The sequence below is a fragment of the Anas acuta genome, chromosome 7 (genome assembly GCF_963932015.1).
Source record: "Anas acuta chromosome 7, bAnaAcu1.1, whole genome shotgun sequence".
Lineage (NCBI taxonomy): Eukaryota > Metazoa > Chordata > Aves > Anseriformes > Anatidae > Anas > Anas acuta.
The window spans coordinates 25413797-25441658 of NC_088985.1; the positions used below are offsets into that span (position 1 = coordinate 25413797).

General features: G+C 42.4%; 2 protein-coding genes across 5 annotated transcripts; one reads left to right on the forward strand and one right to left on the reverse strand.

Moving 5' to 3' along the window:
* Window positions 1-1341: 1341 nt before the first annotated feature.
* Window positions 1342-3979, reverse strand: ATP5MK (ATP synthase membrane subunit k). 3 transcript variants are annotated; one of them, XM_068688371.1, is made up of 5 exons: window positions 3842-3941; window positions 3207-3240; window positions 2527-2624; window positions 2339-2434; window positions 1342-1456 (listed from the first exon to the last, which is right to left on the reverse strand). In XM_068688371.1, exons 3-4 carry the CDS (start codon window positions 2611-2613, stop codon window positions 2342-2344), a joined length of 180 nt encoding a protein of 59 aa, XP_068544472.1. In that variant the 5' UTR covers window positions 2614-2624; window positions 3207-3240; window positions 3842-3941; the 3' UTR covers window positions 1342-1456; window positions 2339-2341. The 3 variants fall into 3 exon arrangements, with proteins under 3 accessions (XP_068544472.1, XP_068544469.1, XP_068544470.1); XM_068688368.1 differs by having other exon boundaries at window positions 3203-3240; window positions 3842-3938; XM_068688369.1 differs by lacking the exon at window positions 3207-3240 and having other exon boundaries at window positions 3842-3979.
* Window positions 3908-27497, forward strand: PDCD11 (programmed cell death 11). Of its 2 annotated transcripts, none has more exons than XM_068688364.1 (36): window positions 3908-3992; window positions 4870-4987; window positions 5544-5675; window positions 5853-6020; window positions 6900-7061; window positions 7693-7816; window positions 8178-8359; window positions 8905-9012; window positions 9494-9700; window positions 10023-10147; window positions 10757-10817; window positions 11193-11339; window positions 11466-11717; window positions 12017-12160; window positions 12769-12969; window positions 13548-13718; window positions 14106-14325; window positions 15019-15168; window positions 16191-16306; window positions 16787-17307; window positions 17789-17851; window positions 18317-18413; window positions 18922-19011; window positions 19335-19437; window positions 19975-20152; window positions 20861-20917; window positions 21490-21612; window positions 21892-22014; window positions 22225-22432; window positions 22786-22908; window positions 23228-23374; window positions 24333-24583; window positions 25225-25393; window positions 25646-25799; window positions 26310-26475; window positions 27071-27497. In XM_068688364.1, exons 2-36 carry the CDS (start codon window positions 4880-4882, stop codon window positions 27240-27242), a joined length of 5523 nt encoding a protein of 1840 aa, XP_068544465.1. In that variant the 5' UTR covers window positions 3908-3992; window positions 4870-4879; the 3' UTR covers window positions 27243-27497. The 2 variants fall into 2 exon arrangements, with proteins under 2 accessions (XP_068544465.1, XP_068544464.1); XM_068688363.1 differs by having other exon boundaries at window positions 3920-4049.
* The last annotated feature ends 365 nt before the right edge of the window (window positions 27498-27862 follow it).

The following is a 27862-nucleotide window of genomic DNA, read 5'->3' on the forward strand; positions in this document are numbered from 1 at the left end:
ATGACCAACTGTTCAATGTAAACTTAGTTCAAGTGGCAGATGATACATTCTAGCTAATTACGTGTATTACAGTTACCACCACCAATCAGGAAAGCTGTATAGAGCAGAGGCAGTTGGTGTAAACATAAGACAGATTTATTCCTATTAGGACACTAGATTTTATTCAGAAGGGTGGGCCAGCACGTATAAATGACTTTAAGAATACACTAATGAGAGTGGGAGAGCACAAGAACCTTGTGCAATATCTCTGAATTACGTTCTCTTTTTTTTCCAAGCAAGTGTGCCTATCTCATGTTGCCCTACATTTATGAATTATATCTGCAGCATGCTTGAGAATCAAAAGTCCTAGGTTCAACCCCCGCTGCTGGCAGCCTTCCAAGTGGCATGGTGCTGCATAATCACATTCATGTCAGCATTAGTGTGAAAACTAAACTGAATTTTACTGAATATTGGGGGATAGAAAGATGGGATAAGAGGGCTGTACATACCTAACTGGTAGGAAAATCTCATTGAGATACTGTGTTCAGACAAGAAATAGTACTGAACTACTTAAGTTACTATTGTGAACACCTAGGGTTGTAACAGTTTGGTATCAGCAAAAAGCAAGCTATTTTCATGCTGCAGTTACCTCTTTAAAACAGGCCAGTAACAGAAAAAGCTCAAATACTGTAATTAGTAAACAACCCCTGTACTTCACTGTTCTGGTCCCCCAATTCCTCCCACTCCCCTTCCTGACTCCTTGACTAAGATGGCTCACAAGAACAAGACAAAATACTCTCAAACGAGTGTTCCAGTACTGCACTAAATTCAATCTCATGATCTAAAGAGATGTAACACCTCCATGCCATCAAGTCCTTTTTATACACTTTAAGGAAAAAAAAAACAACACATGTATACTAGGATTGGATCAGTCTATGTTTCAAGGTTTTCACTCAAAAAGGCTCTAGGTAAATCATGGACAACAGAGGCAGAAGCCATTCTATTTTGCACTGTATTAACATTATTGAAAAAACAATGGTTTTCATGTAAGCCACTAGGTGGGAACACAAAAAATGGAAGCAACCGGGACAAGCAAGAATCTGCAGACCACGTGTTCCACCTACCATAACACTTGGAAGCACAGAGATGCTCTGCTCATCTGTAAGCTCTGTGCTTGGTGATACGGTCATGACGGCTGAGATCTTTCCTAAGACTACCAAGTGTAAGACTAACACTACCAGGTGCTCATTTTGGGATGTGTTATAACAGCAAAAGAGTTAAAAGTCACAAAAAGAATCAGGTATTCCGTCTCCACTACAAATAACTATTTCTGATAGAGGAAAAAAAAAAGTACATTTCCGCTTCGTTTTACCATTTCATATTTTCAATAAAGTAATTGTTTATATTTTATTAGCCAGAATAGGACATCACCTTCCATTACATTGAAACAGAACGAAGGTTCAGACGTGCCAGCAACCTGCCAAGAGAAGAGAGGTCAGACGTAGCACCGCTATGCAAGGCTTCCTAACTGAGCATCACCCCTTTCCCAAGCCCCAACACTTCTACATAAGAGCAGGCAAATTTCAACACAAACACGAAGAAACGGCTGATGCCCCTTTTACATAGAGCAGTGAGAATAACCAGAAGCTTATTGTTTTCTGCCCCGTTTGCAGCCTATGAGGACAACTCATTGTTTTTTTTTCCCCAAATGCCATTTCAGTGGATATGTATCTGAAAGTAGACTACAGACTTTTGAAACACTTGGTTGTTGCTATGTAAGAACAAGCTCAAAAACTTTCATATTGTCCTTGCCTATCCAGGTTTGCAAGGCATATATAGTTTCACTGTATAGTGCTCCTTTAATCTGTTCAAAGAGAGGTTTTAACAGAATGCATTGGTCTCTTCCTGGAATTCTGTAATACAAGTATTATTTTATTATTTTAATATCTAACAAAGCATCAGTTATCCCCATTTTTACACTAAATGTATAGATCTGAGGAACCTACTACTTACTTGCAGGCAATCCCTGATACACCTGATGCAACATCTATCCATTCCTCCTTCCTTGCTTACCCTTCCTCCCTACTTGAGGTCCCTAACCCTGTTTGCCATGCTAGAACAGAAAGAATACTGATAACCCTTAATTTCTGTATACCCCTATAACAACCTACTTCGTTTAGAATGCCCCAAAATACAATGATGCCATAGTTTAGTTGAGATTTAAAACTGTAAGTACAAAAGTTCACATGCCTGTTTTTTTCCCCTCTAATTATGTTTGTTACTACCAACTTCTTTGTCACTCTTTCTTCCTGGGCTGGCATTGAATCATTTTGGCTCTGGATGAACATCTGCCACTTACCATTTACTTATCTGCCACAGCAGGAGTCTTCTTTTTAGATCTAAGCTTGAAATATAAGATGAGCATTGCAACGCCTGTGTATGTTGCTATAACGTACTGAAAAACATAATAGTTATGGTTACTTTCAATCTAAAACTCAGAAAACACCATTAGACTAGCCCACAAAAGTTAATTTATGCAATACGTACATTCCTCCTGCCCACCATGGTATAGGAATTGAAGTACTTCTGAAATCCAGTGAACTGGTGTTGAGATCCCGAGTCATGGCCAGCCATGGTTGCTCGTCCTAATAAGCGATATAGGAAAGTTAGCAAGTTTTACGGTCAGTTGGACAAGATCAATACAAAAAATACTGGCAAGCCAATTGAGCCAACTACAAAACCTCGGAAGTACTTTCACAGGTACAGTAAAACCACTAAGCACGTGAGGGCATGCCTTTGCATTTTGTCTGCATCTAGATGAAAGTTTCAGACCTACTTTAAGAAGTCAATCAACACACAAGCCTGGCGTGCATAGAGTGACATACTTGCAGAATCAGTGAATGGTTGAGGCTGGCACCTCTGGAGATGCCAAAACCCAACCCCAACCTGCTCAAAGGGGCAGCTACAGCAGGTTGCTTGTGAACTTCCCAGTTAGGTTTTGAGCACCTCTAGAGACAGAGCCTCCACAAATACTCTGGGGAATCTGTTCCAGTATTTGATCATCCTTATGACAAAAAAAAATAAATTCTTTTCAATGTTTAGAGGATAATGATTTTTTAATGGTATGCTTTTTGTATGTTTGAGGAAGATTTATAATTAGGACAAATGTTTATTGTTTACTTTCTAACTCAGCTCAAAGGAAGCACACATGCCACAGGGTTACCTGCCTGATTATGCAGAGATGCTGTCGCCACCAGTACCCTGGTAAAAGAGGGATACAAAAAACTGCTGCAGCCGGCTCTGTGTTCATTAACACGCTCCTTATGCCAACCTGATCCAACATCCCTGCTGTGTAATCAGGTATGCTTGCCTGCAGCTCGGTTAATTATAAAACAGCAAAGAAAACTCACAGAAACAGCCCCTTAATCTCGAAATATTCGCAGTGGATGACTCGGAAAGCCAAAACCATCTATTTTTTTAAGCCAAACCGACTCGGAACCCTGCAAAAACCACCGTGCCCTTCCCAGGGCGGCTCAGAGCGCGGCCCCCACAGCACAGCCCGGCCTTTGGGAAGAGCCCGGTGCCCTTGACGGGGACAGCCCGGCCCTCACCGACCCCTCACGGAGCCGGCCCCGCTTGGCAGCCTCAGAGCAGCGCGGCTGACCGGGGGAACGCTCCCGGCACCGGGAAGGCACCACCACAGCGGCCGAAGGTCGCGGGCACCTCACGAACCACCCGAGGCCGAGCACCTCACCCAGCCGCAATCCCTCCAAGCATCACGAAGCCAGCAGAAAGAGACAGCGACCCCCGCCCGCCGCCCTTCACCGAGCCGCCCCCCCTCACCCCGCGGCCGCCCCGCTACCTGGGCCGCCGCCGCGCTCTGCCCTTCCTCAGCGCCCTCCCACAAAATGGCGGCGGCTTCCTGCCCCTCTGCCTGCTTCCGTCGCGGGGCTGAACGCGTGTGGTGGGGCCGGGCATGGCGGCGGCCGCCGGTGACGGGAGGTGAGGGAGAGGTGCGGGTACGGCTCGGTGCTGGTCGCCCGGTGTGGGCTCGGAGGGAGCGTGCTGTGGTGAGTTGTGGTGTTACGCCGCGATTTTGAGGTTAAAGGGGGTTTGCGTGTCTCGCGGAGTGCTTTAAGTTTGGGTACTCGGTGCTGTAATGGTGATTTTTTGTGAGGGTGGTGTTGGGCAAAGTAAGAAAATGTGAGTCGAGACAGTAAGCAAAGCGATCTTTATTTCTTAAGATCCAGTGAGGTTAAGTACGTTTATTAAATATGTATAGAAGTAAGCTTATAGTTCACCCTAAAGATGCTTAAAATTATATTAACCGTTAAGCATGGTATAAAAAAAAAAGTAATCTAAATTTCCCGCTTAAATCCAGATTTACTGCTTAAATCCAAACTTATTCATCGCTAAAATCCAAGCTTTCTACGTGATGACTCGTGCTGGTAGTTGTATCTTGTCTGCTGATTGCAGCAAAGATCTGTTCAGGAAACTCACACGGTTAGAGCATTTTTTCTTATACTTGTAACCATTCTTCTAAGAATACTGTTCTAAAAATAGTTCTTCTAAGTGTCTTAAACACTTGATGCTTCAGTTTTGTAGAATTGGGAGGTAAGTAAGAAGTGTTTGGGATGCACGTGTTCAGGTGGCCCCTTGCAATACTTGGGGTGTACTCAAGGTGGGATATTCTATGTTTCTATGATAGTCAGATGTTAAATACATTCTCACCTGAGTGGCTTTTTTTTCCCTCAGTGACTAACTCAAAAGCAGCTATCTGTTTTCTTGCTTAGTTTCTGGGTAATTCATGCTTAAGCCTCTTCAGCATGTTTGTGAGGAACAAATTTAAGAGCTATGTGTTTACCTTCTGTTTTGTCTTTTGTCCTACAGAAGTGCAAGCATGGCATCCATAGAAGAAAACTTCCCCCGAGGGGGCATCCAGAAAAAACCCACAGAGAAAAAGGGAAAAGCACCCAAACCAACGACAGAACAGGACAACTTGTTTGACGTACGTTGTTTCCATGTTCTTGATTAACTCTCCTCAGAGCTCAGAAAATGACTTGTGATCCTTCTTATCCCTTGCTTCTATAGTAGACTAAAGGGACTTCCAGAAAGAGATAACTGCTGCATTCCTGTTGCATCTAGTATTCTAAAGGTGTGATACTTGTTGAATAGTATGACAAAAAGTTCAATCAAAATTATTGTTCAGAATTTAGCTTTTAAATATTCCACAAGCATCTGATCCTGAGGTACTAAGAATCATGTAATAGTTTGGATTGGAAGAGACAGTAGATATAGAGTAAGCTTGGTCTTTCTCCCTCTGTGCAGTGAAGTGTGGTGCAGTTCAATTTTGCCACTTCTTTCTGCTCCCAAAATTCACAATCTCAGCCCAAAAGGAGATATTTTGGAGGACTTGCATTTAGATGTATCAGCAAGCTCATTTCCTCTTTTCTCTGATCTAGCATTTTCCTCTAACATTATTCCTGGCAGTGGAGTCTTGCCTTACCACAGTGTTCATTTTCTCTACTTTTGTTGTTTTCGTCTCTGCTTATAATCTAAATTAGGTTCGCCATGAAGAACAATCCCAGAAAAGAAAAAGGAATCAGGAGGATCTCGGAAAGCGGAAAAAGTTCAAGGCAGACAGAAAAGCTGGTGTTAAAGACAATACTATGAATATTGAACCACTCACAATTGAGGTTTGTGGATAAATGTTCTATTCTGTGTGTCTCTCCTCTCTTAGACTTGTTAAAAAACATGCTCTCCCTCATTAAATCTGTAAAATACAACAGCAGTTCAGGACAGAAATGTGTCTACTGCACTGCTATTCACTGACTTGCCAAGATACCCACTGTGTACTATTTTTGTTTTCCCAGCACCTTTGTGAGGGGATGCTGCTCCTTGGTTGTATCAAAGAGGTCAGTGACTTTGAGCTCGTCATCAGCTTGCCCAATGGACTTACAGGATTTGTGCCAGTCACACAGATCAGCGATGCCTACAGCAAAATGCTGAGCAAGCAGGTGGCCCAAGGGGAAGTCCTGGAGGTGAGACTTTGGGTCAGGGCTGTGATTTGCGTCCGGGAAGTATTAATAATACCCCAGAATCAACACTGAGACCTTGCTTAGGACCTTGTTTCCTGGTGTCTCACTGGCTGACTTCAGTTTGATTATCTACGATCGCTTAGTCTTGGTTAAATAGTTTGTGAAGTTCATAGACAGCACGTTGAGGTTGGAGAGATTTGTACTTTTTGCTGCTGTAGCTAAATACTGACCCTTGGCTGTATGTGGTTAAGGGAGGAAGTAATCAAAGTGTTCAGAAGATGATCTGAGGATGCAAATCCCTTTCAAAGGACTTGGTGAATAGTGTGGTCCTTACAATTTCATTGTGTTTCTGCATACAATGTATTGCTGCATAATGCTAATATAGGCTGACTGTGGACCCAGCTTTCCCAAACAGCCTTTGCGATTTCCTGATATTGCTGATTGCTGAAAAGAAAGAGGATGGGGTAAAATGTTACCATGTCTCTGCTATCAGCACTCCATAAATTCTCTGAGCTTGTGGCATGTGGGACATGCAAGGTGCTAGCCTTTCAGTGGTGATGTTTTCCTTTGCTAAAGAGGGTGGTGAGGTGAAGGTTTCTGGCTTGGTGCTGAGCTGCAACCTTCTAACTCCATCCTGCATAGGATTCCTTTTTTTAAGCAAAGCTTACCAGACTTGCTAATGTGAGGGTTCATCCCTGCCTCTATATTGAGATTTTCGTGTTTGTGGTATTTCCTGCCTTTTATTGTAGTCTTGGTGGAGAGCAAGTGTTTTCCTATAGGATTTTGGTTTCTAAAGCTACTTCAGTAACAAATTCTGGCCTTCTTGTACTATGTAATATTGTTGGATTTGTATGCATTCTTACTGTTATGATCATCTTGCAGGACTTGCATTCTCTCTTGGACATGTATTCTCCAGGGATGCTGGTCAGATGCATTGTGACCAGTGTTGAGAAAAGTGCTGATGGACGTCGGAGCATCAAGTTGTCAATCAACCCCAAAAATGTCAATAGGGGTCTGAATGCTTCAGCACTAACATCAGGCATGGTAAGTGTTCTGGGTCTGCCACAGCCTCTCTAGGCTTTGGAGGTGCCTCTTGAACAGTGCATGGTGGGGGGTAATGCTTCAGTTTGTCCTTGCATGGTATCAGAGCAGAACACGGAGCTGCTGCTATCAGTGGAATAGACCTGGGAGGAGAGGGCAATATTGGTTCTTGGCTACTGGCCTGAAGGGTGTCACGCATGAAATCCGTTCACCTGATTATTCACCTGATACTGTTTGAATTTGGAAAAATTATTTAATTACTTCTTTCTACATAGGATTCTTAGTTATTTATGCAGAGAGTAGTATTTACCAACCTGTCTTGCAGAGGTGCTTTTGTTGTTTGTTTCCAGCTTTATGGTTGCAGGCATCTGCCTGCAATTAGAGCGCCTGTTATTTTTTATCCCACTTTTTTTTTTAACCAATGGGTTTATTAACTCTGTACATGCGTAGCTAGACAAGGGTACAGTTGAGACCTTGCTGTCAGATGAGCTTGCAAGTAGGAAGGAATGTTGTGTTCCTTCTGATCTCTGTACCAAGTGAGTACACGGGTGGTAAATATCTTGCTATATGTGTATTCTGTGCAGACTCAGCTGTTTCTTCACATTACTGAACTGCAGTGCTTTCCTCCCAACAGCTGCTCTCTGGCTTTGTGTCTAGTGCAGAAGACCATGGCTACCTCATTGATATCGGAGTCAATGGGACTCATGCTTTTCTGCCTCGTCAGAAAGCCCAAAATTACATCAAAGCAGTCAAGAGAGGTAAGTAGTAGTACAAGAGGAGTTTCTGGGGTTAAAATGGATGTAGAGGATTCCAGACATTAAAGCTGGTTATAGGCGTCCTGTTAGTGCACCTCAGTGTCATGGTGGAGTCTCTGAGTTGTTGAAAACAGCAGGTTTTCGGCTGGTGGGCAGCAAACTGTTAGGTTTCAACCTGTTTTCTGCCAGACCATGTTTCTGCTCCAAGCCCACCCATCTTTGCTGGCAATAGACTTTGACTGAAAGCAGTTCAGACTTCTTAACAATAAAAGCAGCTCTGAAAAAGCTTTGGAGAAAACTATAGGCAAAAGACGATCCCTTAATGTTCCTGGAGGGGTTTTTATGCTGTGGCTTGTGTTTGTAGGGCCTGACTTGAAAATAGGTCAGAACCTGAACTGTGTCATCGAGCAAGTAAAGAATGAGGGAAGAATTGTCCGTTTGTCTGTTGACCGATCAGAGGTTGCTGCATCCCTTGCAACAGAGCAACAGAACTGGACGCTCTCTAATTTACTGCCAGGGCTGGTGGTGAAAGCTAAAGTGCAGAAGGTAAGCTCTTCTTTTTGTTGGTTTTCTCTTTAGTTGTTGAGCCTTCCTGAAGATAGGGATACAGGTAAAATGAAGATTGAGGTTTTGTACCCTGGAAAACTTAGTTTCGGCTCAATTCCATGAGAAAGGCAAACGCTTTTTTCAGCTAGGCACTCCCGCTGGGTCCACCTAAGGTCTGATCTTTGCTATGGTTCTGATGCTATGAGTGTAAAGGCTTCAGCCTGGAGATGGTGATGAACCTTAGCATAGAACAGATTCCATTTTATGCTTCTATGGTCTTTGGCTAGTATTCAACACTGTAGCAGTAGTCTTCAGAATAAATGTGATAGCAGCGAAAAACTAAAGGATTACTTCTACAAATCAATACAGAAAACAAAGTTGTTAGGAGTTTTCCTGTCTCTTTTGATGTGCTTGTTGTTTAGCACTTACGGTGGCTTTTTGTGAAGTGTGTGAACTGCACTCACTTTCTGAGCTACATGAAAACTAATCAACTTATTTTTCTTTTTTCTTGACATCTTTGTGTGTAATTTCTTTCCCCTCTCTAGGTAGATCCACTGGGGATCAGTCTGACCTTTCTGTCTTCCTTCACTGGCATTGTGGATTTCATGCACGTGGACCCAGATAAATCCATGAACTATTCTCCAAATCAAGTGGTAAGGAGAAAGTGAAACACAAATAGAATTGGTATGTTGCTTACAACATCCTTCCCCAAAATACTGCTGGAGAAGATAATGGATATTTTTCAGTGGAATCATCTCTGAAATCTTAGTGATGATAGTTGTGTTCTTTATTTGAATTACCATCATGGCTACTTTAGAGCTGTAAAAAGCAAAGCCATTCCAGGGGTAATGGAAGACTTGTTTGGGAAGCATGAGAGACTTGCGGATGGTGGCAAATGACTTGTGCAGTTGTCTCCCTCATTGCATTGAGGGAACTAGCCCATAAACAGATGGAAGCAAAAACCTCTTGATCTGTAAGCTGTAAAAACTGAGATGATTGTTGTGGCAGCAATATGGGAAAGCGTTCCTGTGAGCAGAGTTCAGGCATCAAGCAGGTCTAAAAAAGCCATGAATTGTATGACTTTCTTCTGTTTTGTATGTGAACTGGTATTTAACAAATATTACCTTCTCCTAGGTGAAAGCCTGTATCCTCTCTGTTCACCCCACCTCCAAGGTGGTGCGGCTCACTCTGCGGCAGTCGTTCCTCAATCCTGGAGGATCCCCAAACCAACTCTCCAATGATCGCATAGGGGCAGTGGTGGAGGAGTCAACGGTGAAGGCTTTCTACAAGCAGTTTGGTGCCATCTTTGAGCTTGATGATGGCACTCATGCATTTGCACGGGTAAGTACCAGGGCAGGGAGGAAACTCCTTCATAGATACCAGCTTCTTGGGAAAGAAAGCTAGGACAAGGTTTTACTTCCTCCCCTTAATGTTCTTTGTGAGACTAAAAAACCAAAATCTGTAAGGTGTTGACTAAATCTAGCCTCTCCTATTTGGGTTGGAGCGTAGCTGAGTTGTTTGAAGACTGATGCAACCTGTTGCACAAAGGGTGTGTTAGAGAAGTTATTTTGTCAGCTGCTACTACTTCAGTGTAAGGTCTTCCTTAAGTTTATTTGTAAGTGCTTCCTTTTCCAGACACTAAATAGCTATTTTTTTTTTCTAGTTGAAACATCTGTCGAAAAACAGGAAATCCTTTAAACCTGCAGCATTTAAGGCAGGATGTAAACATAAATGTCGTATCATTGACTACAGCCTGATGGACGAGATGTGTATTTTATCTCTGAAGTAGTAAGTGCCATAGACTCTTCTAAGAAACTGATTGAAGAATTAGAAGGGTTTGGTCAGTGTGGAAGATACTACATTGCTTTGCTGAACTGGAACTTGCCATTTGGGTTTTTTGGCCTCTATCTGTATTGTCTCATGTCAGGTTGTCTAGATATCTCATGTATCCTACCCTAGCCATAGGGTCACCACCTATATGGTTGGTGGGCTGAGGCTAAAATAATTTTGCTGAGATCATGTCAGAAGATTGACTGAAAAGGAAACTGAACCTTGTTCTTCCAAGTCCCAGTCCATTTTGCTCCTCTATCTTAGTGTTTCCATCTGTGGCTTTAAGTGGTGAAGACAGTGGGGTTCCCCTTTCTTGGAGCCATGTGTAGTGGCTGTTACCTGGATTGGAACCTGGTAAACCTCCCTAAATTTTGTACAGAGAGCTGTGCTGGGAGTAAAACACAGAATTGCTGCTGGCAGTAAAACACAGAATTCTGGTGTTGTAAAGTGCTGGGTATGCATGGGATAATGGGTATTTGGGACACAGTGTAAAGGGGATTGTTTCTCTTATCCTGGGTTCTCTTCAAGTTGACTGACTGGTCGTCTCTTACTGTGTCTCTTTCCTAGTCAAGTTATTGGAGCTCGTTTTCTGCAGTACCAGGATATTCACACAGGGGATGTGGTGCAGGTGAGCTCTTGGGGGACTGACACTATGATGCAGTAATTAAAGAACTGATCTAGCTAATACGCATTTCTTCTGCTTGATATGTTTATTCAACTTCTGATTCAGACTCGTGACAGGAAAGCGAGAAGGAAGACCTTGCCTTGTAGGATTTACAGAAGTAGCCTACGTTTAGGGAAGATAGGTTGTAAAATAAACTTATACAATATGTAATGGTTAATAGGTCAGATTAATTGGGTGTAGTGTGGGTTACACTGAGATTTTATGGAGCACTGTCAAATTTCATGATGGGATGTGGTACAGTGTCTTGGCTGTTTCCTGTCTATGCAGTCTGCTGTTCTTGTGGAATGTACTGATCCTTTTCTATCTTTTGGGTTCTAGGGCAGAGTGTTGGCTCTGAAACCTATTGGGATGCAGGTGAAAGTGACTGATGGAATTAAAGGGCTTGTGCCATCCTTGCATCTTGCTGATGTAATCCTGAAGCAGCCTGAGAAGAAGTACAACATAGGAGATGAAGTCAAGTGTCGGGTGAGAGCTGCCAGAAAGGGTCTTCAGCTGCTTTAAATTGCCATATTTTGTTCTGAAAATAGCAGCTGGATAGATTAGACAATGGCAAATACGTTTTTTAAACACTTTTGTACTCTACTCTTGTAGGTGCTAGAGTGCAATCCTGCAGAAAAGAAGCTATTCCTTACTCTAAAGAAAACTCTTATTCAATCAAAACTTCCAATCCTCTCCAAATATGAAGATGCAGAACCAGGTCTGATCACACATGGCTTTGTGGTGTGCGCAAGGGAGTTTGGCTGCATTGTGAAGTTCTACAATGATGTCAAAGGTCTGGTACCAAAGAATGAGTTGAGTGCGGAGCCCATATCTTGTCCTGATAAAGTCTTCCAGGAAGGCCAGGTAATTAACGTATCTATGCCATGCCTTGTAAATGAATGTAAAAGAGAAATCTGTAGTTGAGTCAGCTGTAATGTGAATATTTTCTGGAGGAGTCAACTGCATCAAGAGATACTCATCTTTCACTTCAAGTAATAGTTTCATCTGTTTAAATGGAGCATGTGAAAGGGACAGCTCTTTGAGTATTTCAGAGCTGTGGTTTTTTTTTTTTTTTGTGTGTGTGCATTTTCCCATCTCATTTTGTAGGTGTTAGTACACCAAGGAGGCCTATTTAAACTTTTGTTTTATCTTTTTTGTTTCAGGTTGTTAAAGTAATGGTTTTAAAGTGTGAGCCCGAGCAGGAAAGGCTCTTGCTGTCCTTCAAGTTGTCAAGCACGTCTGCACCTGAGGGCAAAAGTGAACATACTCCAAAGAAGAAACAGGAAGTGAAATATCAAATAGGAGAGGTATTGAATTAAATGACTGTTCCTGTCTTTGTCTCTAATTGTTTTACCAAAAAATTTGTATTGCTTTGAGCATCTCTGCTTCAAGAAAAGCTATTGGAGGTCAGGAACTAGCTCTAAATGTGCATTTCTTATTGTGTGGCCAGATCAAAAACAAGATCTATGTTGTCAGGATAAAGGAGTCCCAGGACAGTTTTATAGGAGGTACTAATTAACGCTTCTATTCCAAGGTGAAGTCCTCTTTCTTCTGGATGCTGCTGATTGATGTTAACCCCAAAAGCAGCTGCTTCTCCTCTCTGGAAAAATAACTTCAGTGAAATGTTTTTGAAATGTCCTTTCCTTCCTTCTTGTCTTTGGAATGAACAGTTTCCAACACCCTGCACCCTTCAGCCTTCAAATTGAAAGTAATAACCAAAAGAATGTTTCTAGCGTTTGGCTTCTCTAGGAGCTGAGAATTACTCTTATTTTACTGTCAGTGTTGGCGTGCTTCTGAGGCTCAGCCCTGTTGATGTCAGATTTTTCCTTATATAGCTGGGAGGCTGTGTCAGAGCCCCTGGAGCACAGCATTTGGTAACCCGGGTTTTATACCATCTTACTTTTTGTTTTTCCAGATGGTTGATGTGAAAGTCTTGAAGAAGAAAGAGAATGGGCTAGAGGTTTCTATCCTAGAAGACGAAGGCAATGTGATAGCCTCGCTTCCCACAGTGTACCTCTCTGACTTTGTTGCTAACTGCAAGCTCCTGTGGCATTGTCTTCAAGAGGGAGATGTCTTGCCCAGAGTTATGTGCCTAAGTGACAAGGGGGACCGTATTGTATCCTTTGTCATCTCCAGCAGTCAAATGTGGCAGGTGGAAGAGAAGAAAGGGGTGGGGGAAAGGAAAGACGTATGTGGTGTTTGTCAGGAATCCAGAGTATCTGCAACAAACTAGTTAATGTGTTGGAGTGTAAGTGCCTGTCACGTTATCTATGTTTCAAAGAGTCATTATAGTTTGTGTTAAGTGAAGCTCGGCTGCTGCTTAGCATTCCACTAAGACCAGCATTTGGTTGTGAAATCACTGAGATTCCCAACCAGCTTCTGGGCATCAGTGTTGATCACATCACAACCATAGCAAAAAAAAATTGCTCCCCTTATAGCAGAAAGGCAGAACTGAAATATTAAGAAAATTTCACTTCAGCTGGTGTGAAACATACATCTTTAATGCTGAGTAGCTTAAGAGGCATTTATCACTAAATTTTACTATAGGGGCAGCAAGATTGTAACTGATATTGTAGGATTACTGCCTAAGCTTCCAGAAGTGCTGTAGATCAATGGCTAGCATCACCAAGTGATTTGATTGGTATCAGGCTCCTTTCATTCATCTTTTCCCAGTTTTCCTAACTGTTTGTTCAGATCTTGTGCAGGAAGTCTGCGGTGATTTCTGCTGTACAGGAGGAGCAAGTTGTGAGAAATTTCTCTGAAATCCAGCCTGGGATGCTGTTGACTGGTTACGTGAGGAATGTTATGCACTTTGGAGTGTTTGTGGAGTTCCCTTTTGGTGTGACAGGACTGGCACCCAAAGTGGTAAGTCATGCATTCACTTGACTTTGGAAAACAGCATGTATAATCAGCAAAAAAGGCTGAAATGTTTTTTAAGCAAGGTTGGAGGGAACAGTAGTTTTGGGAGGGTCCTGCATTTATACAGACTCCCTCAGTGGGATAAAAACTGCTTTTAATCTTGTGTTTTAATCTTGTTTTTATTCACTTACAAAATGAAGAAAAGGACTTCATTTAATCAGGGATTTCATGTGACATTTCATGCAACTTCAGTAATTCATTTTAATTGACAGCTTTCTCTTAATTTGGTTAATTTTTTGTGTTTTTAAGAAAACCCTTCTCAAGAGCCCTGCAGGTGGCTGATAATTAGCGTCTGTGCTCAATAATCCTTACCTCTTTGTTATCTCTGCACAGAGCATGAGTGACAAGTTTGTGACAGACACCAAGGACCACTTTGTGGTGGGACAGACTGTGATCGCGAAGGTGATGAGCACTGATGAGGAGAAGCAGCGTGTGCTCCTTAATCTGAAGGTGTCAGAGTGCAGCTCAGGCAATCCAGCTGCAGAGAGCTTTTCCCTACTGAATCAATATTTCAAGGAGGTGAAGGAAATCAGAAACTTATTGAAAAGAAGAGGTAAAAGATTGCATGGAATGCCTGATTTTTTTCACGGAGAGGTTTTTTAAACTGTTCTGAGTCTTAGCTAGGATCTGCTCAACTGGAAGCTATAGTGGTGCCTCAACTAGCTTCAGCACTAGGATAACTATGCTGGCACTCGAATTTTGTGACAGCCCAAACCTAGTACTCATATGAGTTTGTGCAAATGGATTTTTCTACTTGTATTACAGGTTTGCTGAAGAAGTCCTTCAGCAAATGTTTTCTAAAATGGAGTTTTATTACTATTGGGAATACTGGATATCTCACTTTTTTAAAATCAAGTTCTGACTGCCTGTTTAGGGTCCCTATATGCAGTAATGTTTCATGTTTTGTTTCCTATGATCGTGAAGTGATGGATCTGTTTTGTACTTTTTAGTATTAATTCCTGTTTGCTTTCACCTTTTACTATATTCAGTGCTGTGTGCTCCTCTTCCTAGAGAGAATGTTTTCCAGTATAACAGTTGCCCAGTCACAAATGTTTCTACTTAGATTAAGTCATAGAACTTACTTCTTTGTATCTTTACAGATTCAGGGGCCTAAACTGTGTTTTCCTTGATAGATGTGGATGTAAATGCTTGTTCATGTTCTCTTGGGAAAATGTGAAAACTTTATTATGCTAAGAAATGGCACGGGTAAAACTAACTTGTCAAACCTCTTCCCTTTTTCTAAAAGAGTCTGGCATAGCCCGAAGCCTTTGTGAATTGATGCCCGGGAAGGAGCTGCAGCTGGTTGTGCAGGATGTGAAGGAGGATGGCTCAGCACTGTTCAGTGGCAGCTGTGTGAAAGGCTTGACTGTAACAGCCACTCGCTATCATTTGGGAGGTAGGGCATCTTTTATTTGACTACGTGCTTTGGCTTTTGCTCTTGTAGTGTGAAACCTCCATCACGAAATGAATTCTGATGAGGAATCAACACGGGAGGAATCTGCTCAGAGTAGGGACAGGCTCAAAGAGGTAGTTCAGTTTTCTGATGTCTCGCTGATCCATTTGCATCATTTGGAATGCATTGCTTAAGCCTCCCTGTGCCTCTGTTAACTAGTTTGTAAGACATACCTAATCCTGCCTCATATCTCAAGCATCTTGTAAGGTTTAGTTAGTGCTTTGAAGTCTTTGTCTATGTACATAGAAAAAGTATAGAGATAAATACTCATACAAGCCCCAGCTTACTGTCTTTTTTTACTTTCTCTGGCAGTGCGTTCTTTGGACAATTCTCCATATGAAATTGCTGTTAATTTTTCTTCTAAATCAATGTAAATTTAAAATAGGGCTGCAATTTCAGTATTTTGTGATTCAGTGATTAAAGCAGTGAAACGGCCTATTACACAGAACCCAACAAACACATGCAGAGATAATGAATAAATCAATTAAACCAATCTCAAGTTCAGCAGGAATGGTAACCCAGCATTTCTACATTCAGAAGAGTTTTTGCTTCATCATCAGCAAATAGACTTTTCTGCAAAAGTTGTAATCTCTTGCAAAACCTGTCTTACTTGGAAATTGTGTTTAGTCCGTCTCTTGTCAATGTTATTCAGAGCTGCATCTTTTGTAAAAGTCAATTTAGTTCTTCCATAAAAGTATCGGACTCATTTTTCCAAATAAAAAACCCTTTTTTTTCCTCCTTACCATTAATGTTGGAAGAATCTGTTCTCTTCTTAACTTAGTACCAGATACATAATACATCTAACTTAGCTCAAGTAACTTAGTTAAAATTAGCAACTAAGCAGTCTCTTTACCACTGCAGTTCTTAAGAATTAAACCTGAACCATTTATCTGTCATGTGCCACTAGCTCAGTAGCTCAAAATTCTTCACTGTCATCATGATGTAATCTTTGTTCTCATTTGTAGATAAAAGTATTGCTCCTGGTGAGAAGACAAAGGGATTGGTTCTTCATGTGGATGTCCTCACATCCAAGGTTTATGTTTCTCTTCGAGAAGAACTGTTAAAGCAAAGACCCAAGCAAGTATGTGTTCAGTTCTAAGACTTGTGTGTTTCTGTTCAGGTATCGAAGTCCAGGGGGTTGAATTTTGATGGGGCGGGCTGTTTCTTCCTTTAGAGCTTTAGACCTCATTATGGCCTCTCACTACTTAAAGTTGTCTTACAAAAAGGTTAGAGAGCCATTCTTTGCTAAATCAGATAATGATGGGGCAAGGAGGAATGTTTTTAAACTAGAAGAGGGGAGATTTAGATTAGAGATTAGGAGGAAATTCTTCAGTCAGAGGGTGGTGAGAAACTGGAGCAGGTTGCCCAGAGAGGTTGTGGATGCCCTGTCTGTGGAGGTGGTGTTCAAGACCAGGTTAGATGAGGCCCTGAGCAACCTAGATGTGAACTAGATGTTCTTTAAAAGTCCCTCCAAATTCAAATCATTCTGTGATTTTATGAGGTAAAGCAAAGGGGATCAGAATCTCACCTGAGGGAAGTCACTATCTTCTTTTCTGTCTAGCAACTCAAAGAGAACTCCCAGCACTCTGCCATTGTGCAGCACATAGCAGAAGAGTTCGCCATTGTGTCTCTGGAAACAGGCCAGCTGGCAGCTATCCCCATAGCCTCTCACTTCAATGATACCTTCCGCTTTGACTCAGAAAAACTGAAGGTGGGACAGACAATCTATGCAACCCTAAAAATGGTGAAGGTGAATGACCATGGAGTCGTGTTAGCAGTACAAGACCCGGCAAAGAAGAATGTTTTTGTAAGGGTCCGGAAAGAATCCGAGACAACCTTAGAAGAGATGCTTGCTGCTGCTGTGACACACTCTCTTTCTGTGGGGGATATTGTCACTGGTACTGTTAAATCCGTCAAACCAACCCATGTCACAGTTGCTATTGATGACAAGTTGACAGGTTCAATCCATGCATCCCGGATTCTGGATGAAGTGCCCATAGACTCTTTTCCAACACACACTCTGAAAGCTGGACAGAAGGTGACTGCCCGGGTCATTGGAGGCAGAGATGTGAATACTCACAGGTGGGAATATAAGCATATAATACTGCTTTTTGGGAAATGTGAGAAGTTGCACAGTCACTTAATTCAAATGATCTAGGCTGTTCTGTCTGTCACCAGATGCTGTTGCAGTTACCATTGCTGGAGTAGTTGAGACCTTGAGAAAATCTGTTCCTTTGTTGTATTCCAAATCCATGTTTCGGTGAATTAACTCTCTCTACCTATGTCAATGTATTTATCTGGAGTGTAGATTAGACATATTTCTTGCAATCTTTTATGGTTCAGTGGAAACCTTAAATGCAAGCGGAATCTGTCTCCAGACAGTAAATTGGCTGCAGTACTTTGGATACCTAAATTGCCACTGAAATAGTGCTAGAAAGGGCTAAAACAGGAAGGCTTGGTAGTTTTAGGGAACTTTCACTGTTTTTTGTCAATGCAGAGGGATTACATGTGGCTGGGGGCTGGTGAGGTCATGGGAAACTTTGATCATCTTCCTGTTCTTTAGGTATCTGCCCATCACCCATCCACACTTCACACGGTCTATTCCGGAGCTCAGCATTCGACCAAGGTGAGCATTGGCCTCTGAGCTGTTCGCAGATGTTTCACAGACCTTGTATTCATGTAACTTCTCTGCCTTGTTCCTCCCTTTTTTGAAGGAGCTGACCATAAGTAAGGAGTTGCAGGTGTAGCAAGGCCTCATGCTCCTTTTTTTACCTTAACTTGGATCTGAATACTACTATAGATCACGGTGCTCTCCTAGCGAATGACTTCCTTTGAACATTCTTTTGGCTTGAGGTGCTGCCAGTCTGGACCCTGGAATGCCCCTTCATGTTGGCAGGATTCCTTCCTTAAACCCAGGGAAGGATTAATTCCCTGGGGAAGGATGCAGCAGGGGAGGGGATGGGGATGTATATCCCAAACACATTGTCACAGTAACATTGACTCATCGCAGTCTCCTGGGTTTCTAATTCCTGTCTGTATTGCTAGGACCAAATATTCTTATTGATGTCCTCTTTCTTTCTATTGCAAACAGTGAAATAGAAGGGAAAGCTGAAACATTGAAAGATGGCACCCACAAGAAACCTGAACTCTACAATGTTGGACAGACAGTCACCTGTTTTGTGAAGAAGGTGAGGTCGGAGGATTCCTAAAATGTGTGCTAGGAGGAGACAGCAATTGAAGGTGACCCCACAGGCTTTAGCTTAAACCTGTAAACAAACTACCAATTCTTCATTAACCATGAGAGTGGCCCATGCAAAGCGCAGCCTCTTATAGGGAGAATAGAGGAAAGGCACATTTTCTATTCTTGAGAGGGTCAAGCTGATGGAAACTCTTAGATGTACATCTACTGTCAACAAACAGGCTTCCCACCCTGTGCTCTAGCAAAATGGCTTTGAGATATCATGTATGCCACCTGCACCAAGTATGCTCACTATGACCCCCTCTGTGTGCTTGCCTGTGAATCACGGAAGCATTATATGTACAAGAATAGAACTGAAATCACTGTTTTTGTCTGGTGTGAGAGCAGAGGCTGTAGTGATCATTTCTAGCCTTAAAAATTAGTAAGCCCACTGGGGAAGAGTTTTTTCCACAAGGTCTTACACTGTTTTTCTTTTTGTCTGTTTTGTGTCTTCTCAGTACAATGTCCTCAAAAATTGGCTGGAGGTAGAAGTCTCCCCTGATATTCGAGGAAGAGTCCCTCATCTGATGCTGTCTCCGAGCACCAAGGTAAGAGGTGATTATAGGTAAACTACACACGTTTTTCTATGCATGTGGCTGCAAGTAATGGCCAGAGACACTTCTGACATCCATGTGAACTCAAGCCTAGTGCTCTGCTCTAGGCATCGTGCCCTTCACTGATAAGCAAATACTGTGCCTCGAGCTAGTTCAGTCCAGGATAACAGAGCCATTGTAGGAAGGCTGAGCTATCTGTCAAGGGTACACATCTAAGATACATTTAGAAAGTGTAAAGCTTTGTGGGAGAGTATAGCAGTCAGTATTGTGCAATGCTCCTTTTCTAGTAATAAGCTGAGGTCTGTTTTTCCTTTCAGGTCTTAAAACATCCAGAAAAGAACTTCAAAAATGGACAAGCCTTGTCTGCTACAGTGACTGGAACGGGTGTCCCTGAGACAAACCTCTTCTTGTCACTCATAGGTATAGTGGAGCCCTAACAGCAGGAGCTGCCTGCATACGATCCTTTTCTTAGAGGAGAGTCTGCACTGACCTCTCCAGGAAAGCTATTGCACTCCAGAGCCAAGCTGTACCTCTTGTAGGACAGAACTAATGCCTGGGACACTCACCCAGATGTAGCAGTGTGTAAAGTGATAGAGCTCAGACCTTTAGTCTAAAGAATTGCTTGCCTACTGTCTCAGACTGAAGTCTTCCTTTGAGCCTTTATGAATATATTACCTTCTGATCTCAAACATAAAGTGGAACATGTATCAGTTATCCTGTATCTTAGAACTGTGCAATTAAGGAACTTCTGTGCTATCAAGGCAAATGTTACTGTAAACAACACACAGACTGTACCTTGCCAAAAGCTTGTGGGTTTGATATGTGACTAAGTAACTAAAATCATCAAAATCAGCTTCATTGGCTCAGTATCTTTGTTGCCTTGGTTGCATGCTTTTGGGGTGTTATGAAGCCTTCTCCCTCCTTTGATTTTTTTTTTTTTTTTTTTCTTCTTTCCAGGAATTCCGTCACTGCAGCAGGGTACCATCACTGTAGGTGTGATAGCAAAGATGATTCCTCACGTTGGTTTGACCATCACGCTTCCAGGTGGGAAGACTGGCAAAGTCAGTATCTTTCACCTGAGTGATAAGTACACAGAGAATCCTCTGAGTGACTTCAAAGTTGGCAAGGTTGTCAGGTCAGTAACTTTCTTGTTGTTTCTTCAAGTAGCAAGGCTTAGAAATAGATCCCTCTCTGGTGGCAGTCTTTTCACTGATGTCAGACCTGTAAGGTTCTGCCTGTGGCTATGAAGTAACACTGACTTTCTGGGTCAAATGTATTTCAATCTCAAGAAACTGAGGTTTATGAATGCTAAAGCATACTGTTGTTTTGCCTCTAGAAGAGAAGGCAAAAGAAGGCTTTTTAAATATTTGGCTGAAACAGCCTTGTACTTTCCATGTATGAATGCTTATTTTGGCTGCCTTCTTGGGCTGCCTTTTGAGAGGAAATACTCTCTTAGCTAAGGTGCTGTTGGGACTGAGAGACATCAGTTATCCCATCTCTGCTGTGGTTCTATTTGGCAAGTCAGTTGTCGTTACATTTGTAATGTACGTGTAATTGCATTTCCCTACTACACAGACTTGATGGGAATGCTGGAGGGTGCAACAAACCAAGTGGTTCGGCTGTAGCAATCTCCAATTCTTTTGTACTGGTAATAGAGGTACAACAAGTAGACTTGTTCCAAAAAGCCCTTCACCTGGTGTCATGATCCTTTCTGTCAAGCTGGTTTGTGTGGTTTGTTTCCTCTAGAGCTTTGTTCTGCTGGTGAAAATACCTGTTTTCCACTTGTGGCTTTATTCAGTAGGTATAAAAGCTTTCTGTTTAACCCCCTTACTTTGCTATGCAGGTGTTACATCCTCGCCAACGAGAATGGCAAAATCCAGTTATCTCTTCGGCAATCCAGGTAGGTGTCTTCCCTCCAGACTGTCAGCAATGGAAAAGATTGTCCAACCGCTACTGGATTTCACTGTTCATTGTGAAGTGTTCAAAAGACAAGGACTAGATTTTATTTTTTATCTGTAAATGATAAGACTTGTTCCTACAAGAATTATTTTTCTAGTGCATCAACAAGTCTGGAAAGCCCGACACTTAATGTAGAGCTGATCAAGAGTTTTCAGATAGAATTTTTGTTTGGCATCATTTCTCAACTTGATTTGACAGCATTTCTTGTTGTTGTTGTTTGTGAAGAAACAAAGTTCCTGCAGTGAGTTTGCAATTCAAACACTTTATTTTCAGTATTCAGCTGAATTTGGACCGTTTTGAGTTAAAAGCAGACTGTCTTAAATGTCCTTTAAAACAGCCTCATGTATTGTCTGCTCTATACAACAAAAATGCATAAATCATGTTGGAATGAAGTATCTTAGAAACAAATGGGGGCTGCTGTTAATACTGATTTATTTTTTTTCATATCCAGAGCAGAATGTGGTATCCCTTGGTGAATGAGTGCTTTACTTTCTAACCTCTCTTTTCCTTTAGGCTAAACCCAAGGAACAGCAGCAAAGTGGAGGATCCTGAAATAATGTCTACTAAGGATGTTAAAAAAGGCCAGCTAGTAAGAGGCTACGTCAAATCAGTCACTCCATCAGGTGTATTCTTTGGGTGAGTAACAAAAATTATACCGGGAAGTAAAGGATCCTGGCAAACTTTGGATATAGAAGACTGGGATTTTGTTTAGGGGACTGTCTGGTGTAGTTCTGTGTTGCAAAATAGATTTCATCCTGGGAATCAAAATGTCATTGCTTCTTTCTTGAGCTTGGGAAACTAAAGTATGGAAAACTTGTGTGGCTCTGTAGAACTGATGGTGCCACAGATACAGTCATTGTGACTTTTTTCTCTTCCTCTGCTATGGACTACTTATTTTTTTTTTCCTCTTTTCAGCTTGTCTGCATCTCTTCAGGGCCGAATCCTGTTCCAGAATGTTTCCATTTACTATGTACAGAAACACTCCTTATATGAGAAATACCTGCCTGAAGGAAAGTTTCTCACTGCCAAGGTCCTTGGGTAAGTCCAAGGTTCTTAAAAAGGGGCAGTCAGTTAGCAGAAGGGAGATGAGGGGAGAGGTGGGGATGGAAAGAGGATAATGGTAAATGGTAGGAAGATTTTTTGGAACAAGTTCATGTACTTGCAGTCATTGTAAAGGCTCTTTATTTTTATTTATCTATCTACTTATTTATTTGTTTTGGTTCTCTTTTTCCTGGCAATGAACTGAAGTGTAAATAAAAAAGAAAATCATGTTGAGCTGTCTCTCCTGCCTGAAGACACTGGGATGCCAAGTGTCTTGCCTGAATCCCTGGGCTTGCCACGCTATAGTGCAGAGGAAGAGAAAAGAGAAGAACAGAAAAGAGAAGAAGACAAGGAAAAAAAAGAAGAGCGTAAACTGAAGACAAAACGGAGGAGAAGGAGTTCTGAAATTGAGCAGGTACAGGTGTGATTACTCAGGATTTGCTGGAGGGTTTGATTGGTCTAAATAATGTAAGTGACTGGAACTAGCCCCTGGGATCAGGCACGGGAATTCAAATAGGAAAAAAGATTAAATTACATTGGAGATCAGCAAGTTCAGGAACTGATCCTTTTGGGTTGGAATTAACTGAATAAGCAGCCTGACTGTGTTGCCTGTGTGACCTGTCCTGTTGGTCTTGCCAGCGTATGTAGGTAAGAGTGTGTTTATTCTGTTGTGTCCATCGTATGAGAGCATAGTGTGCATTCAGAATTGTTTTAAATACTTATTTCAGCTGTTGCCCTTCACTCTGGACTTGTTTCCTCTTGTTGCAGGAGGCAAAGCCAAAAAAAAGGAAGGTCTGTCCAACAGATGAAAATGACAGTGGAATTGAGGTATATTACCGGGAAGAGGAGGATGGTGACCAGGAGGAAGAGGCAGCTGAAAATAAATCTAAGGTGAGAAGCTTGGAGGAGAGCATGAGTTGGACATGACTTCGCAGCCCTATTGAGATGTATCAGTTCTGACTGGGATGACAGTAAGCATCATCCTCCCAGATAGGAGCGATGCAGACTGGTGTTTGTCAGCTGTGAATGGTGCAAGGTGGATGGGGTTTGAGGTGACCAGAGTTAAATGTTTTTCTGATGGGCTGTTTGCAAGCATGAGAAGTCAATAATACTGTCTGAAGAGAAGTCTCAAACAAACAGCATCTGTGTCTGGTCTCTGTTTAAAAAAATAAAAAATAATAATCAGATTTAAAACCTTTCCTTCAAGCAGATAAGGAAACGCAGTGAAGCTCCCAGGCTGCAGGTATCCACAGGCTTCACCTGGGATGAGGACATGAAAGCGGTGGATATGGCTGTACTGAATCAGAAGGAAGAAAGCTCGGAGAGCGAGGATGAGGAGGAGAATCCACAGTCGAAGGTGCCGTCCGTGTACTAGTACTGCCTGCATAGAAGCCGCCACATGGTGGCCATAAAGTGTTGTCTTGATATTTGCATGTCTGTGTGCCCTATAGCAAAGCCTCTTAACCCAAGGGACTATCCCTGACAGCTAATACAGAGCTTCCTTAACTACTCTGACCCTGGGGTTTAGCAGCAGATAATCTTTGAAGCAGAAGAGAAAAGGCCTTATTTTAGTATGGGTGCATCAAAACAGGGTTTCTCCTGTTGGCATACTACAAAATAAATACAAGTACGTAGGGTCAAACACTTACATGAAATTAAAATATTTGTATTTTATTTCATCTGTTTTTACTCTCCTTTAAATTTGGAATATATTCAGAAAAACATTTTCAAATTACAGTTTTCCTAGAAAAAGCACCAAAAATATTCTTCTATACTGTGATTTTTATTTTTTTATTTTTAAATTGTTCTAGTGTGAGCAATCCAGCAAAACTGGAAATGAACTCACGAAATGCTCTGTCTGCTTTTCAGGATTTCCCCTCTCCCTCAAAACTCAACTCTGTAGAGGCTGTGTATGGCCAATACTTTGCCCAGGGGATAGCTGCCTTGTGTAGAGAACTCTACCATTGTCTATTCTCAGTCTAGATATCAGTCACCCTAGATCCAGCAACATGCCCTAGTCTTGCACAGTTTCTCCCTATGTATTGTGGTTCTCTAGAGTGTAAGGGGGTGGTGAACACTGGCCTAAAGGGTTGAGATGGAAGAATAAAAGCATGGGTGGTTGTGAAGTGTGAATACTGCAGTTACTGCAGTTGGGATGCAAGGCTAACAAAGTACTTTTGACTCTCAATGTATTTCGGTAATGAAACCAGATTTCCTGTTGTGCTCTTCCTTTTGGAGGTATGAACTGTACATGTGCAGACTCTGCATGTTGTCACATGAAGTGATTCCCCAATCCTCTGTTCTTGCTCTTTTAGCCGAAGAAACAAACAAAGAAGGAGAAAGAGCTGGAGAAGCAGAAAAAGGAGAAAGAGCTTTGCAAATTAGAGGCAGCTCTGATGGATCCTAGTCGTCAGCCCCAGTCAGCAGATGATTTTGACCGCCTGGTGCTGAGCAGTCCCGACAGCTCCATCCTCTGGCTGCAGTACATGGCTTTCCACCTCCAGGCTACTGAGATTGAGAAGGCCAGAGCTGTGGCAGAGAGAGCGCTTAAAACAATTTGCTTCAGGTAAGAATGGGGTTCTGCCTTTCTTTGCCCCACAGGGTAATGGTGGGTTCATGGTGATGGGAGAAGAATCTTGGTAGCACCGTTGGTGCGTGTGCATGTGAAGTGGAAAAGTCTGTTTAAGTGAGCTCAAAATAATTAAATGGTGGCAATCGTGAGCTGCCCCTTTGAAGGTCTGGCTTGAGTCACCACACTTGGCCTGCAGCTGGCTTGCTGCAGCTTGTGGTCACAGTAACTCCCCAGGGTATCACTGAGCACATGGGCTTACCTCTGAGCAGTTGGAAGGGTTGGGAAGAGCCGAGCACTGTCAGTAATGTCCTTAAATGAAAACACGAAATAAACTGTGAAGCTCTTGTTGCCCTTTTCATAGGGCTACACCCTTGGGTATTAAAGCATCTCCACAGCATGATTAAGTATATTGTGCTTTCCTGAATCACCTTTGTGGTTTTTAATTACAAACAACAGTGATCAAAAGTTCTAGTGTCAACTGCTGTGCTCTGTTCCAGGAGTGCTGTTTCAGTGAAGGGGTATGCTCCCCTCCCTTGTCTCAGTAACAGGCTACAAGTCAGCGAGTCTTTAGGTGGTTTGCAAAAAGCTGATGAAGGCTGGTAAAAGCCTAAATGTTCTTGTTTGTCTGCTTCAAGGGAAGAACAAGAGAAGCTGAACGTCTGGGTTGCTCTGCTGAACTTGGAGAACATGTATGGTACCGAGGAGACACTGATGAAGGTCTTTGAGAGAGCTGTTCAATACAATGAGCCTCTGAAAGTCTTCCAGCATTTGTGTGACATCTATGCCAATTCTGAGAAGTACAAGGTAAGATAGTGCAAGCATCCCATTCAGTCACACCATTAAGCTACCAATCCTGGCTGTGTAAGCTTCCAGCTGCCAGGCATTAGGCCTGTCCTGTTCCTAACTGGGATTAACAGTTATGGTTGATGGCAGAACAGGAACTACTGATACTTGCCTCTCACAGATGTTTGGAGATGCCTGGGTTGGGAGCAAGAGTTTAGAGCTGCAGGGCTTTATTATGAATCTGTGTGATCTAACCCAACTTTGTCCTTCCAGCAAGCAGAAGAATTGTACCACACAATGCTGAGGCGTTTCCGTCAGGAGAAATCAGTGTGGCTGAAATACGCCTCTTTCCTCCTGAAGCAAGGCCAGACTGAGGCTACACACAGGCTTTTGGAGCGTGCTCTCAAGGCTCTGCCCACTAAAGAACGTAAGCACCCCTTCCATATCCATAATTCAGACTATGCATTGATGGATCTGCACCATTTTTGCAATATTGCTGAGCAATATTTCCAATACTGCTTTGCAATATCTCTGTGATAGTGTAGTAAGTGAAAACTGCAGCCAGTGGGTGCTCAACATGGTGCTCTTCACTGTAAGGGGAGGGGAAATGTCAGCCTGGATATTAAGGGTATATGTATAATATAAAGCAACCAAAACCAAGAGAACTTTTGAGTCTTGCAGACATCAAGATTAATTTTGAATATACATATAAACTTCTGTCATCCATGGAGAGATGAAATGGGAAGTGAACCGTGACCCTTCCTCCACTGTGATCTTCCACCTTGGACCAGAACTGCTTTACAACAAGTCATTTATCTCTGGGTAGAGATTGGTGCTGTCTCTGTGCTTGCCTGTTCTGCATATTTATAACTCATTTGTGCCTCTTCATAGGGAAGAGGGCTGCTGTGAACCTCTAACATGTCATTGCTTTTTCCAGATGTGGATGTTATTTCAAGGTTTGCACAACTGGAGTTCCGTTTTGGGGACACAGAACATGCCAAAGCCCTCTTCGATAGCACCCTCAACAGCTACCCCAAGCGGACAGACATCTGGTCTATCTACATGGACATCATGATCAAACATGGCAGCCAGAAGGAAGTGCGGTGAGTTGTGCTACAGCAGGCTGGGGACGGGCAGAGTGTGGTGTTTAGAGCAATATTTGAAAAGAGTAGAGGTACTTTGCAGCATGATGATGTTGAGGGCCTCCCAGAGCAAAGGTGGATTTGTATCACCTAGAGAAAGAAAACTGGGGCGTGTGGAAAGGCTTGCCTTCCCCAGGACTGGGGTGACTGCAAGGAGATCTACAAGGCAGACAATAGTTGATTTGTAAGGGGTGCATGACAAAAACTGGAGGACTTGCACTGACGTTCATCCCTTCCATGTTTTATAACATAAAACTGAGGAGAATGGTCACTTTTTGACAAGATTTGACAGAAGGAAGTTCAATTTCCCACACTATAGATCCAGCTGTGGCCACTATATGAATGTAGGGTCAAATACAATGACAAGACCATAGCTTAAGCTGACCGGCAATGTTAGAGTTCTGCAAGCAAACAGAAGGCTTCTACCTTAAGGTTTTCACCAGTTCTCATGAATCTTTCAAGCAGCTGATTGAATGTCTCCCCTGAGTGCAGGGGCAGGACTTGTGTTGAGTGCTGTCACCAACACAGTGACCTGAATCACTTTGATTTTTTGCAGGGACATCTTTGAGAAGGTCATACACCTGAACCTGGCACCAAAGAAGATGAAATTCTTCTTTAAACGCTACCTGGATTATGAGAAGAAATATGGCACAGAAGAAACTATCTTGGCTGTTAAAACAGCTGCGCTAGAATATGTAGAGGCAAAGAGTTCCCTTGCTGACGCCTAAATACAGTACAAGTAAAAGCAGAGAGGCTCGGCTCTCCATGCGAAGTGGGAACTGAGAGTTGTGGAGTTCCATTGTGGATGTCCATGGACAGTGGATTTCTGGACAGTATTGATCTATGACCAAACCAAACTGAAAGATCAATCAATCTAAGGAAAAGATCTGATGAATGTTTGCAGCTTTGTCTGGATGTTACAAATCTGTGTCTCTTGATGACTTTGAAGACAGTTTTTTAAGTAGAGACTGTTTTATAACCAATAGTGTTGGTGCCTTTGTCCTTGTTCTTGTAACTCTCTGGTAAGATGGGTATGTGATCATCCACATATTTTATAGATGGAGAACTGAAGGTGAGGGAAAAAGCAGGGGATGCAAGCAGGTGATTATTCAATGCAAATGCTAGTAAGTGGGTGGCCAAATTCAAAAGACTAAACTTACTCATTGTAGGTACTCTGAACTCGAAACCAGACTTATCCAGGATCAAACCCTTCTACATCTCTGAATGCCCATTGTTGGCAAGGCTGAATGATTATGCACCTAATTCATTCCCAAATCCACTGGGATCTAGAAACAAGTTATTTTACTGCTTACCTCCAGGGAGAGCAGGGTACTGTACATATTCTCAT

Coding starts and splice junctions, on each gene's coding strand:
- ATP5MK (XM_068688369.1), bottom strand. CDS start 2,613: ATGGCTGGCCATGACTCGGGATCTCAACACCAGTTCACTGGATTTCAG. Junction 2,435..2,526: donor CCATGGTGGGCAGGAGGAAT/GTACGTATTGCA, acceptor TATGTTTTTCAG/TACGTTATAGCAACATACAC.
- PDCD11 (XM_068688364.1), top strand. CDS start 4,880: ATGGCATCCATAGAAGAAAACTTCCCCCGAGGGGGCATCCAGAAAAAA. Junction 8,360..8,904: donor TGAAAGCTAAAGTGCAGAAG/GTAAGCTCTTCT, acceptor TCCCCTCTCTAG/GTAGATCCACTGGGGATCAG. Junction 19,438..19,974: donor CCTCTTCTTGTCACTCATAG/GTATAGTGGAGC, acceptor TCTTCTTTCCAG/GAATTCCGTCACTGCAGCAG.